The following is a 14,194-nucleotide window of genomic DNA, read 5'->3' as shown; positions in this document are numbered from 1 at the left end:
TATCCCTAATCAGGTGGGAGGGCCTTGTTTAATTTAAGGAATCCGATTGGGCCACCTATACAGGCAGTGAAAGTGTTCCTCCATTGGATATTGTAAAATTGCTGTCTTGACAACAAAGAAGACAAATGAAAACGTGAGTTCAACTGACAAAAAAAAAAAATGAGGCAATACATTTTAAATCTGCCCACATCCTCCTCTCTCTCTCTCTCTCTCTGTGACACATTTCTTCCTCTCTCTTGTTCACCGCTTGACAAGCTTTATCACAGGGAAATCTTAACCGTCTTTTAAACGCAGAAATGAGTAGCTCAAACATGGAGGAAGGAATGCCATTAAAATGTGGTGATTTTGTGCTCTCAAAAGTTGTACCTCTGAATCAGCTGCAAAACATCTTACCACCTAGGGTCAAAACATCACTGTGTTTATTTAACAACAATTTGAATTGTCTTACTTTGATAAGTCCATATAGTGAGATGAATTCAAATTTATGATCTTTTATGAAACTTACTCCCATCAGCCCTTTACTATGGTGTACCAATTTGTAGCCATTTTGGGGATTGGCCCTTTGTAGGCTTGATATTTCTGAGTTACCAAAAAAAAAAAAAAACCACCTCGTGAGAATATATGGCTGACAACATTACCCCTCACTGAAGAGATTCATCACTCATATCTCGAATGAGAGCTAAAAAGTACTCAAAGGAACGTCTATATGTTTTTCATATTCAATAACTACCTAAACAGCTACAAGGGAAGAAATAATCCCTTCTTAATCCAGAACAGAACACTGTAAATCTCATTTAGAACACGAAAGAAAGAATTTTGATGTCAAGCTAAATGCCAGTAACTATTATTATAGTAGCATGCCTAATTGCTAATAGGAGGTACTGAAATATTATTAGAACAATACGGCATTTACTTACTTGTGGTTATAACTCCGATGGTCCTGAAAAGTTTTTACAGCGTTGGCCTCTCTCAGTTCACCGTTTGAAAGCTGCCTCCAACAGCAGACGCTGTCTCTTCAATGCTTGATGATCCCTCAGTCACACACGCTTTCGCTTTAATCCGGTAGCCAGGCTTTTTTTTTTTTTATCACTCATGTATCGCCGCCTTGTGTCTCGGTCAGTCTTGTGCCGTCTGCTTGTCCATTACGGTGTGATTTCCTCTCTCTCTCTCTCTCTCTCTCTATGACACCCTAGTCTCTCTAGTCTGTTTTTAACTACTGAAGACGTTCTTTTTCTTTTTTTCTTTTGGTCCTGCTTGCTCTTCTCATTTTCTCCTCCCTCCCCCCCCCCCCCCCCCTCTGTTTCAAGACTGTGGTAAACCTCAGACGCACCAACACAGTCAGAGATGTACTGTTCTCAATTGGCTGAGCCAAGCTAACCCTATATATATATATATATATATATATATATATATATATATATATCGAATAGGTGTCAGCGCGCACATATGTAAAAGAACACGGTGTGACATGGTGATACACCTGCGCGTGAGGTGCATCTGAGGCTCAAAATATTGTTCGACTAAATATCACAGTACCAAGCAAGTGATAGTTACTACGTAAATGTTCAGTTGGGACTTTGAGTTAGTGCAACGTGTTGCGTTTGTTATAACCTACCTCTAATAGAGACGCCGGTAAAACACAGGTATTCCCCGATTTTGTACTTTGCCTACAAGTTGGTAATGTTAGAATTCGTAATTCTTGACAAATTCTTGGTAAAGGCTTTGAAAAATTTTCGTAAGCAACACGGATTGTTAAATTTGTGTGACTGGCGGCGAAGCAACGTTAAATCTGAGGGTCTCTCTTTTGAGTCGTGTTGTAGAGGTAAGGACCAAAGGCACTCATGACAGGAAACAGCGTGGTTAATGGTGTTGATATAAGATAGTGGTCATGCAGTGCAGTCAGGAAACTTTTCCAGTGAGGGGTGTGAAAAAGATAGCTAGCAAAACAGCTGCAGTACTAACGCGAGGCAAACCTTGGAGACATTATACTACACAACACTACATTACACAGTCGCATACAAACGGGAGAAGTAACCCTTTTTTTGTAATAGGGAACCTTTTTATTTCCCCTTCGCATTGTTCACCAGATGCATATCCCCCCCCCAAAAATAAAAACAGGAGCTCCGTTTATGCAAGATAACAGAACAACATCCTCAAATGTCAATAGGCCAATATCCCATCACAGAACTAAGCCAAGCTGAGAGGATATTAGCTACCAGAGACAGGGCTAATGGAAAATAAACTCATTAAACAATAATAAAAAAAAAAAGATAAAGTTATTAGACTCTTAAATTTCAATTATATTAAGATTATCCACAGAAATACTTCAAATATGTGGGGGAAAAAAACAAACAAAACAAAACTAAATAGCAATGACTTCAGTTAATAAGAAATGTCCACAGCCATTGAGTCTATGTATTCATAAAGTTTAAGTCAAAAGATTGTGCACTGCAAAAGACACGCATGCCTTAACTATGCATACTTAATTGATTTATGCAATGCATATCATACTTAGCATATCTGCAGTCTCCTTTACAATATCATATAGGACTTCCCAAGGGTGTCTAGAACAGAATCAGTGATTAATGGTTACACAGTGGGCCAAGTCGTAATAGTAGTAGTAGTAGTAGTAGTAGTAGTAGTAGTAGTAGTGGTAGAAAAAAAAGAAAGAAAGAAACAAAGAAAGAAATTGTTCAGAAAAAGTCTGCCAATCACATTCACGCAACCAATCACTTACAACCAATCAGCCAACTCATTCAGAAAACTGAAAGAGAACTACAGTGAGTCTGGGCTCTATCTACATGTTTCACTAACCCTCTCTTAATTCAGTCTTTGAAGGGTGTGTATGGTATCTATTGCTTACTACCCTGTCAGTAAAAAAAAAACAGCCCAAGGACAGTTAAGTGATTTGAGAACATGGGAAAATAAGAGTAAGAGAGAGAGAGAGAGAGAGAGAGATCACAGATTCAAAAAGTGCAAAATGATTGGGAAGGCCGGACCAGCCAATGTCAGAGCCTCATAAGGCATGCCATTGGCTGTCGTTTCAGCTCTGTTTCATCCCCATTGGTTAATCGGTTTTGTCAGTCTTTCCACCCTCTGCCCCTGTGGCAGCCTTTTCACTGGTTCCAGAGCTCTGAGCGGCCTGGCCTTCCTTCTCCTTCTTGGTTTTGCTGTCAATCAAGGCATGCTCTCGCTTCACCATCTCTTCCAGCTCCGCCTTAGGGTGAGAGACAGCGCGTCACACGACGGAGAGTGAGAAAAAAGAAAGAAAGAAAAAAAGACACAAAGCAAGGAACCAAAACTTTAGATACCATCAGTACTTAGTCACGTATCAAACTGTGTGTGTGTGTGTGTGTGTGTGTGCGCGCGCGTGTGCTTTACCTTCCAGCCCAGAAGTTCCGCTAGAGCCAGACAGCCTTCGTCACAGGTGCTCAGGTAAGCTACATCTCTGTGAGTGAGGAAAAACACAGAAACATATTTATATATGTACCAGCGATATCAATATTCGTTCATTTTTCTAGGCCGCCTATCCTGATTAGAGTGATATCGATAGACATTCCATAAACATATGAATCAGCGTCCATCTCGATACATCTTCAGCAGAACTGCTAGACGTGAGACGTCGTGTAAATATGATGGGTTTTGTTAAGAAGTGGAACTGGGTGTGTTAGATGTTCATGTGCGTGGAGCCCTCACCTGTACGCTTTGTCTGAGTCAAAATCCATCCCTCCTCCAAAACCCAGCATGCCCATTAGAAAATCAGACTGCAGGAAAGAGGGAGACAGAGAGAGAGAGAGGGAGAGAGAGAGAGAGGGAAAGAGAGAGGAGAGAGAGAGAGAGGGAGAGGGAGAGAGAGGGAGACGGAGAGGGAGAGAGAGAGGGAGACGGAGAGGGAGAGAGAGGGGGAGACAGAGAGAGAGAGAGAGGGGGAGACAGAGAGAGAGGGGGAGACAGAGATCATTAATGTAAGGCCACCACTGCACACAAACACTACTCTGGACAGCGTGTGACAGTTATTTCTGGGCCTCGCGTGCTGAAGCAGTGTATACCTCTCCTGTCTTTTCTTTATTGATGAGCAGTCTTGGTGTGTTCTTGGGTACCCTGTGAATAAAAAAAAAGGACATTAGGCAGGGTTAGAACAATCTGAGGCATAAAAACGAAAACCTCAGTGTCACAGCACAACGCCATCACATCACTTCACTTCACACTCCTCCGTCACCGTTTATCAACGGAAAAGGGGAGATACACAGAGAGTCATGATAACTTCACCTGCCGCAGCACGGTCACATGCATGCCTTTTTTTGATGGATTTCTTAAATGAATGTCATTGGGTCTACACATGCAAAAGCAATGTCTCCTCTGCAGACAGTCTACTTAAAATTCAAGACCAAATGTCGCCCACTAGTGGATACATACGATAGTAAAATGAATTAAGGAGGAAATTCAAGAGTAAAAAAACAAAACAAAAAAAAAAAACCCATAAATAAATAGAAGCTCATAAGAAGGTACTCACTTCCCCACGAGAGACGCGAAGGGCTGAACCTGGAGAGACGTTCCCATGACAATGAGGAGATCACAACTGGGGAAGTCCTGATGGAGAAAAAAAAACACACACACACACACACACACACACACATATCTATGTACATATATATACACATATACTGAACATACACTCTATATTCTAACATATTTTGTATTTTCTGTTTGACTTTCAGCTGATTTTATTTGATATTTTTAGTCTTTTTGTTTTTTAATTGCGTTAGCAACACAAGTATCTTCTAATTTTTTTTTTTTATCTGGAGAAGGGGAGAGTCAGAGAGAGAGAGAGAGAGAGAGAGAGAGAAAGAGAGAGAGAGAGAGAAAGACAGAGAGAAAGAGAGAGAGAGAGAGAGAGAGAAAGCTAACTGAAGTAAATGTAATCCAGCGAGCACTAAAGCATGACAAACCATGTCACATCTCTCTCTCATTTTCTCACCATTTTCATTGACATGAAGAACCGAGCTGGTAGATTCTCACCAAAGAAAACGATATCTGACATGAGGCCAGGCAAGACCAATAGCCAAGGGAGAGAGAGAGAGAGAGAGAGAGAGAGAGAGAGAACAGAGAGAGAGAGAGAGAACAGAGACAATGTTGTAAAAAAGGAAACATGTTCCGGTTCTGAGAAAGATGGGGGCATTGGTCAGCACTGAGTGATAAGATTCAGTAAACATGTATAGATTATTGAACGTAAGGCTAAGACAACGAGAGAGAAGCTGTTGGTTTAAAAATTCAGTCTGATCAGAACTAGACTCACCAGGCTTGACCAGACTACTGCACTTGTCACATTTGGGAATCTCTTCGGAGAAGATCTTCTCTGTGGACCCGGATTTGAAAAGAGAGACTACGTTTACACACACATATATATATATATATAAACAGCAGTTATTTCTTAGCCATTTTTCACTCTCTCACTGAACCGCAGGGCACCACGCTAGTTTTCACTGGCCTGCGTGGGTCCACGCGCTAGGTCTCTTACCTTTCATCCAGTCAAGGTTGTATTCTTTACGACAGAGGAAGCTGACGCAGTGTGAGGTATGAAAGGTGCCATGGGCTTCAATCAGGTCATCTCCCTCCAGGCCCGCAACTCTCTCCAGAGTATCAATGTTCTACCGAAACAGCAAGAGAGCATGGAGCAAACATTTCTAACCAATGGAACGGCTGAAATGAATGAGTGACATCTCTTCCAGCGAATGACTGACCTGTGAGTAACAACGCTTGAGCAGGCCCTTGTCCTTTAGCATTTTGATGAAGTAGTGACATACTGTGGGCTGCAAACAGAGAAGAACAACTATAAATAACAACAAGGCACAAGCACACACAAAAACACAAACCACTTGGCAAAGAAAACTGGGTCAGCCCTCAGTGCGTCTACCTTAAACTGCCCTGGGTACAGCTCTCTGGCCAAAGCAAAGAAAGGTTCAGGGTGTTTCTAATGGAAAAAAGTAAGCAACAACAGAGAAAAAAGAGAGAGAGAGAGATTTTCAGTTTAGCCAAACATTTTCATTTTCAGTTTGGGGTAAATCAGTAATGAAAAAGATAACTGTTCCAAACTCCACTGTTGTAGAAAAAGGGGACAGGGCGTACTTTAAAGTAGTCAATCTGGAAGATGGCCTCTGGGTAAGGTAGGTTATACTTCTGGAGGTTGGCGTAGAGACCAGTGCCGGGTGAACGGAAATCAGGAATCCCTGCCGCTGAAAAGTCCGCAGATAACAAGTTAACGATATTAAATTTAAAGTTATGCTCCATACATATGACAACTTAAATCTAAAACTACAACAAAAGAAATGATTTTATGATGCACATTTGGACTACTGGCAACTAGGTTCTCCATAAAAGGAGTATTGATACTCACATGTTGATATGCCTGCTCCAACCATGCAGATTATGTTCTTGCCTGTGGACACACATTCACATTATCTTAAACATGTCTATACCACTCTACAGGAGTAAGTCACACTCACATTATCTTTATCATCATGTCTATAGTACTCTACAGGAGTAATTCACACTCACATTATCTTAAACATGTCTATACCACTCTACAGGAGTAAGTCACACTAACATTATCTTTATCATGTCTATACCACTCTACAGGAGTAAGTCACACTAACATTATCTTAATCATGTCTATACCACTCTACAGGAGTAAGTCACACTCACATTATCTTTATCATGTCTATACCACTCTACAGGAGTAAGTCACACTAACATTATCTTAATCATGTCTATACCACTCTACAGGAGTAAGTCACACTCACATTATCTTTACCATGTCTATACCACTCTACAGGAGTAAGTCACACTCACATTATCTTTATCATGTCTATACCACTCTACAGGAATAACTCAATTCCTATGGTACACCACAGCATGTAAGAGTGTGTTATTAAAAGGCAACACTCCTTCAAAGTTCATGTTCACCATGAAATTGACACATTACTGGTTTAAGGTTTTTTTTCTACTCTTACTTGACATGTTTTTATTCCCCCAAATAAACCCTTATTCCTTACTCTTATGTTACAGGACTTTATTTCCATTCGTTTTTGTTTGATATAACACTGGCAGCCCTTTATGAGTTATGTGGTTAACTTATTGCACAGAGCTTTGACCTTTTGGTAAATCCTCTTCTTAAGAAAACAAACATACAAAAAACTGCCCACATTTCAACCAGCTTACAGCGACCAGCCTAGAATTAAGAGAAGTACTCTACTGTGACCGCCAGTGAGAGGAAGTGGCAGTTTTGCGGTTGATGGTGTGTAGAAATGCACCACGCCACAAGCGGAACATTATCGCGAAACTTACATTTGCCGCTCTGTATGTACCGGGCAACCCCTTCCAGACTAAGTTCATCCAAGACCTTCTCCGTAGGACCCAAGCCAAGACCACGGGAGAAGAGGTTGCGTAAGAAGTCCACTAGATACAAGGAATGCCATGTTTAAACTTCAAACATAGAGGGCTTTAAAAAAAAAAAAGAAAGATCGAGAGCGGCGTGGAAGTTTCATTAGACAGATGACGTTAACTTACTCTCGCAGTCCCCAGATGCGTCTCCCTCGTCACTGCTGTCGTCAGATTGATCCTTAACAGAGCGGTCAAGGTATCAAGCAAAAAAGATAACGTTACATTACTGAACAGCCTGGCTCTACCCTAAGAGACGTTTAGCACTCACTCGAGCACTCGAGTTACTAAACGCCGTCAGAGCCTGATATCATTCTGATAATGACATTTGGATGATGATACCAATGACACGACTCGGGCACAATCCTCATAGGTGAAATTGCAAAGCTTTCTCATTTGAACTGAGTACTTTCAGACACATTCACAGCCGTTATATTGATTTTTAGAATTAATGCGTTCTAATATTAACTTCAGTACGTTCACATCAACTATAATTTGGGACTAAAACACAGGCTCTTATTTTTGCAAGTCGACAACGAGCGCATGTGAACATGCAGGACAGACAAATAGACGAATTTCAAGGATGATTTCTGATGTATTTTTCGCCCAAAACTTTATTAGTATGTGTTATTTTCACAGAATCGTCCTGGAAAATACGTTTCCATGATTTTCCTGATTTTTTTGACCGTAGAAACCCTGTGCAGACCTTCCTTGCTAACTCGCTGACTTTTTAACGTTCCTTTACCAGTTGATTTAAACAGAGTTTACCTCAAGCTCGGGGGTTTCAGCCTCGTCTTCGGCTCGTTTTGTGGTTTCTGTAACACACACCAAATAAGTATGGCATTACAGTAAACACGGTAGTAATCTACCTGTCAAAATCTCTTAACAGCATTGGTAAAATAGCAATTGCTAGCAAGTTAGCAATAGCGATTTATCTGTGCCAGGCTGCAGAGTGGATGGCAAAATCTATAAATTTATGAGTGATATTACCTTGTGCCTCAGACATCTATATGATATATCAATATAAGTTCAGCTCCACACAAGTTTAGTTTTTTTTTCTTTTAAGATCTAAGACGGGCTAGTTAAAGGGACTGGTGTTATTGTGTGTCGCAAATACTGTCCGCCCATTTCCGCTATGAAACAACGTTCCGAGCAGTAGACCATCACCGAAACCTACAATTTGAGGTGAGAGCTTGGAGCTGAAAACCACAAAATTATCAATAGTTTCGTTTCGAAGTTACATAACAACTGAGATGGCTTTTAAAGGAAGACACGGTGGTTGTTATTTTAATTTTTACCGATGTTTGTTGTAGAAAAGGCTTAATTTTTGTAAGAATAACCGAGTTAACGCATGCTACATTTTAGGACAGTTTGGGGGAAGAAAAAACACTGTACCTCCTCCACTCCTAGGTAACGCTTCACATATCTCTGTTCTCGTCTCTCAATCTTTCCAACACCTTTTAGACCAAGCATTCCAATTGTATTACCTCCCTAATAAGGATTATAGGATTTGTGACACTCGGTTAATAAGATTCGACACCTGTTTTAAAATGCAAACGTCAGTATTCATTTAACACATCTGTTAACTTTTTCTCATATACTAACCAAGTAATGGAGGGAACAATATCGCTTTCACAAACTGAGTACACAAACGGGTCACTGAAAGAAAAGCGACTTACAACACAAGATTTAAAATAATAATTTATTTACATTACAGGTGATGAAACATCAACAACAATAAAGCATAAATTATGTCATATCTGCTGAACTGTTTGATTTATAAACGATATGTGGTGATAAACCATACATAATGTTTCTTTACAGTACCATATGTTCATCTGAATGTGACGGATGTTACACAGTTCTGTGACTGTGTTTGTGTGTATCTGTGAGTCTCTGTGAGCGTCACCGCGTCTCTGTGACAGGCTCCTGCACTGACTCTGTCTGAATGGGAATGTCTGACTGAATTAGACCCTGACTGTATTCTGCTCCTTTGACGTGGCAGCGAGGGAGCATTTCCTCCAGCAGGATATGCACCAGGCCGGGGCTTTGGAGTCGAGGTAGGGACGAGACGTCCAGGTGACGCAGCATCCTGACATTTAAATGAAAGAGAGAGAGCTCTGAATGCAATTGTCAGCTCTATGTCACAAGGTGCATTTATTTTAGATGCATGAAAAATGACCTTAATCAGCATTTGATGACTAAATATTTCGGGGTTTTTTGGGGGGGAGGGGGGGGGGGGATCAGTGGGTGAATGAAAGTACAGTCATCTACATATGCATTTTATTAAACACAACCAGAATTCTTTCATAAGGGTTAAGACAAAAAAAAAAAAAAAAGAGAGGTCTGGTTGCAATCATTCACTAGGCAGGGATACTCAGACTATGGAGACTCACAGGTGCCCCTTGTGGAAGAAAATGAAATTACCGCTTTATGAAAAGAGTTGAATTTGATGAAGGGGTTATTCCTCTTAGTGATGTCTGTTCTTAGATTGTACTGAAGGGAAAAAGAGGACAAACTGTCCTTTAAAGATAACCCCCTCCCCCTTAACGAAAACAGCAATACTCCTCGGTCTGTATGATCTCACCGAGAACCTTAGCAGCCTTTACTTTCTGACACTCCCTTGTGTGGGCTGCCTTACCTCAGGTTTTGTAGAGCAGCAAGGCCTCCCACAGTGATCTGTGGACAATGGGATAGATCCAGCTCCTCCAGACTCTCCCCAAACACATGAAGACGGGACAGGAACCAGTCGTCCACCTCGGGACAGCCTCTCACAGAGAGAGAACGTAGGCCCTTTTGACTCACTGGGTGGGGAGACGAGTAACACGTTAATGAATGGACAGTAACTCAGTATTTCACTAGTACTGTGTCACGGCACACAGATGTATTCAACGGTCAGGTCACCTGTTCACTAAAAAGAATCCTTTGGGGGAAAAAGAAAACTCAGAAACTGTTTCCAAATGGAAAAAAATGAATCACCTTCATACTTCATACACCTTCACACATTTTTCTTCTTGTTTTTTTCGGTCACATAAACATAAGGGTACTGGCTACATTTCTGATCATGGTGGGGAAAATGCCATCAGAAACTGAAAGAGATTTGATCTTTTTTTTTTTTGCCAAGAATGCGAAAAAGGTTGAGGTGAAAGTGAAAGAAAAAAAAAGAAGGGCCAAAAAAATGCAGCATTAGACAGCAGATGTGAAGCAACGATGTGTTTGTTTCAGTCCAACAGTCGACTGAGCCAAAGACAGATCAGACTGGAGGGTTATTCTGGTAATGTGCTGTGACTGGAATGTAATCACAGTAATCTGACATAGCCTTCATCTGAGGACTAATTATCTCATGGAAGCCCTAACACATTAACGACCAGATAGAGGTGCTGGCCCACAACAGGGTGCCTGATACAAACAGTGAAACACAATTATCATCTGCATGCATTGGTGTATATATACATGTACATCACATTAAGAATAGATCTGTACTGCTGAACATCTCATCATCTACATGAGTGAATTGGTAGTTTAGTTTCTATTTGTGCATATATATATATACATACACACGCGCACACACATGAATACATGCAAGTATATTGATCACAAAGTAGCAGATTACCAAGGTTATCCAGGCCCACGTGGTTTATAGGTGTACCACTCAGATCAATCTCCTCTATTGATGAAGTGGGGTAATTCATGAAGTCATAACTGAATTTGCCCCTGGCATTTGGTCGAAACCATTCGGACTGGCCAGCAAACCTAAGGAGGATACGACAGACAAGGAAGTCATGCAACTGCAACTGCAACGAGACCTGTGCAGAGAGAAGACGTATCCATAGAGACAAGAAACAAAAGCATACAGACACACATTATACAGATACGTATGCCCAAGTGAATTACCTGAAACTACCTTTCAAGCTTAGGATGTAGTAGGCTGCTGCTATATTTTCACCATAGTTCTGCTGTGTGTAACCATAGAAACTGAAAAAAAAGAGAGAGACTTGTCAGAACATGAGCAAACATTCATCTCAAATTATCTCTGGGCATAAAAATACAACATACAAATCTACCACCTACAACTCTTATCAGTTTGTATTATTTTGTAGGTGTTTAGATGACATTTTGTATGACTAGAAAGATATTACATAAACGTTCAACGTCCCGGATGAAATGGAGAAACAAACTGGTCCTCTTTCTTCTGAAGCACTCACACATTTTTGCGTCGGACAAACCAACTTCTGTGCTTTGCACGCCAGCCTATGAGATGCTCGACATCATAGAAATGCTGATGAAGTTTCAAAAGAAACCTCGTTAACAGAGACGGAGGAGACGCGGGGCTGGAGCTCAGTCCTCTGCGAAAGACGGCGACACACGTGTGTACTCGGCTCTGTCTCACTGTCTGACACTAAGACCAAACACACAGAGAAGGAAATGCATGTCACAAATTTAACGACATCTGCTTTCCGTTACCCCGTTGACTGCACATCCTATTGACGGGCTTTCTGGTCGTGAAGAGGGCATTGTTTCATGAAAGCATTATGTACACTGACTGATGGACACAGGAAGCTAAAGTTATGCGAGCGTAAGAGGTTCTTTTCGTGATAGTTAATTCAGTGTAAACTCACGGGGCTAGAAGTACCACCCAATTTGCAAACAGCATTTCCAGCTAAGCTTATATTCGAACCACAGTCTGATATTAAGTTTACATTATGTGTTTATCCTGACTGTAATCCATAAGAATAAAAACATACAAGAGCCAAACCAAGAGCGGTGTCAGAATTTACCATACATTCAGTTAAAGAGGATGTCCATGAAGGATAATCTTACCAGCATGGAAGCCGCCATATTTGACATAAATACACAATATCTACGGGCACCGTGGAAGGACATACTTAGTTTTCGACGCTTGTTACGTAGCCAAAGATACTTCTAAGCAACAGGGGGCGCCCAAAGCATACATTATAATCAATGAGTCACCGCGACTTCTTGCTTTCGTTGAAAGTAGGCATCTGTTGAGGAGAACACACCACTTGGGCATTGCAAATTTCGTGCAATACCGATCATCTTATACGTATTCATGCTGCATTCACCAGCATCGAGTGAGTTAGTACCACTACCGAAAAATTGTGTAAGCTGTTCAGTTAGTGCATTGGCAGTTTGGATGAGCGCAACCAATTTTCCCGATAAATTCAGCCAGTCCTTACAAATTTAAACTGCTCTTCGCCAGTTTTGTGTCGTTCAATGATATGAGATTCTTCTGGCACAGTAGTAGATGGTGGTTTTATGGTGAACTTTATCACAAAGGAGTGAAAATTAGGAAATAAATGAAAGGTAGAAGTATCCGAAAAAATACTCATAGCCTACACAGTTTTGGCGTAGCTATAGCCTAGGTTATTTATATTCATCTTTTGACTTATTTTCTCTTAATAATCAGAGTTTATAGCGAGAGTGCGGAAAACCATCTCAGGCGGACAGGTAACTTGACAATGGATGACAGCAAAATGCGCGCTGCTCACGTGACCCATGTAATCCCCGCGTAAATGACAGTGGGAGCGGGCTGCTGACGGCCAGCGCTCATATACTGAGACGTTCAAGGAGGGAAAATAAACGACAGTGCCGCGACGCATTTTAATGCAGTGCCTCTGAGAGTCAACATTATTGATTTCAGGAGCGAGAGACAGAGAGAGAGAGAAGGGGCAAAGGTGTATGGTTGCATTGGATGCATTCAGTGAGCATTAGAGCTGGTAAATGTCAACTCGGTTTCAGTCACACCCTGACATGCGACATGATGTAAATCAGTCAATGAATTTCTTATTATTGAGAAAACTGAGGCGAAATTGAGTTCTGCTGGATAGGCAAAGGGGAGGACAGGTCCCTATGCAGGCTCCGTTTTGAATTAGACCCACGGGGCTGTGCACGCATGTCTAGTGACTAACGGTCCTTCGTTACAGTATCTGACGATACAATTTATTTAACTCTTTATGCATTATGTATTAGTAACTTGTTTACATGACATACATTTTAAAGGAATACTGAAGTGTTCGGCACAGACTGTGTACCGCATGTATGTATAATACATAGGCGTTAATTAAATATTTAGATTTCAAATAAGTGCTCCTGGCTTTGTGAAGTTCGACCAACAATACAATTTCTCTGCAAAATCTACATATGTTTGTTCTGAGTTCGTTATTAATTCATGCATCCATATGAATATGTAAACAGGGCCGTTTCATTTCCACGCTTGCGTGAGAGGGCTTTCTTCCCCCTTTAAATCTCAAACTAGGTGTAGGACCAGCTACACTATAGTTTACAAATTATTCTTGCGCTTAAGGAGTCAAACATTTCAGGAATTTTTGTGTTATTCTCAATATGTGGGTCTAGACATCAATGAGCTCAAAACAAAGTTTAAAATAGCCTTGTTCGTAGCCGTTTTTGTTTGTCTGTTTTTATTTTTGTTTTGCTTTTTTGTTGTTTTTCAGAACTTAGTGTAGAAAAGACCTCTCTGCCGTGCATGAATGATCGGTGCCCAGCGAGGAACACCTCTGCTAGATAAATCTGCTTTTCACGTGATCTATTCAGCCATTTTTCCAGTGTTCAGTTGTGTTTATATGACCTACACTAGTGAGTGTGGATTATGTAAATACTTTTTTTGTCAGTGTTGGTGCAAATCAGCACTAACCACAGTAAATGCAATTATGAAGGCACTTGAAACCCATGTCTGCCTGCAAGCAATTATAACAACTGAGAGTGTGACTGGATGGAA

General features: G+C 40.9%; 2 protein-coding genes across 2 annotated transcripts; both read right to left on the bottom strand.

Annotated features, from left to right (window-relative positions):
* Positions 1-2,947: 2,947 nt before the first annotated feature.
* Positions 2,948-8,528, bottom strand: sirt2 (sirtuin 2 (silent mating type information regulation 2, homolog) 2 (S. cerevisiae)). Its single transcript, XM_030776780.1, has 16 exons — positions 8,428-8,528; positions 8,206-8,252; positions 7,567-7,618; positions 7,345-7,455; positions 6,395-6,436; positions 6,127-6,233; positions 5,915-5,971; positions 5,742-5,810; positions 5,519-5,648; positions 5,297-5,356; positions 4,979-5,034; positions 4,514-4,590; positions 4,050-4,101; positions 3,697-3,764; positions 3,382-3,448; positions 2,948-3,217 (listed from the first exon to the last, which is right to left on the bottom strand). The coding sequence occupies exons 1-16, from the start codon at positions 8,441-8,443 to the stop codon at positions 3,068-3,070; spliced, it is 1,161 nt and encodes a 386-aa protein (XP_030632640.1). The 5' UTR covers positions 8,444-8,528; the 3' UTR covers positions 2,948-3,067.
* Positions 8,529-9,342: 814 nt separating this feature from the next.
* Positions 9,343-12,276, bottom strand: dmac2 (distal membrane arm assembly component 2). Its single transcript, XM_030777974.1, has 6 exons — positions 12,259-12,276; positions 11,643-11,836; positions 11,332-11,412; positions 11,051-11,190; positions 10,079-10,241; positions 9,343-9,529 (listed from the first exon to the last, which is right to left on the bottom strand). Exons 1-6 carry the CDS (start codon positions 12,274-12,276, stop codon positions 9,343-9,345), a joined length of 783 nt encoding a protein of 260 aa, XP_030633834.1.
* Positions 12,277-14,194: the final 1,918 nt, after the last annotated feature.

Source organism: Chanos chanos, chromosome 6 (assembly GCF_902362185.1).
Source record: "Chanos chanos chromosome 6, fChaCha1.1, whole genome shotgun sequence".
Lineage (NCBI taxonomy): Eukaryota > Metazoa > Chordata > Actinopteri > Gonorynchiformes > Chanidae > Chanos > Chanos chanos.
This window is presented reverse-complemented; position numbering and strand designations above follow the sequence as displayed.

Coding starts and splice junctions, on each gene's coding strand:
- dmac2 (XM_030777974.1), bottom strand. Junction 11,413..11,642: donor TTTGTCCGACGCAAAAATGT/GTGAGTGCTTCA, acceptor CTTTTTTTTCAG/TTTCTATGGTTACACACAGC. Junction 10,242..11,050: donor CGTGGGCCTGGATAACCTTG/GTAATCTGCTAC, acceptor CTCCCCACCCAG/TGAGTCAAAAGGGCCTACGT.
- sirt2 (XM_030776780.1), bottom strand. Junction 6,437..7,344: donor GTACATACAGAGCGGCAAAT/GTAAGTTTCGCG, acceptor GTGTGTCCACAG/GCAAGAACATAATCTGCATG. Junction 3,449..3,696: donor GACTCAGACAAAGCGTACAG/GTGAGGGCTCCA, acceptor CCTCACTCACAG/AGATGTAGCTTACCTGAGCA.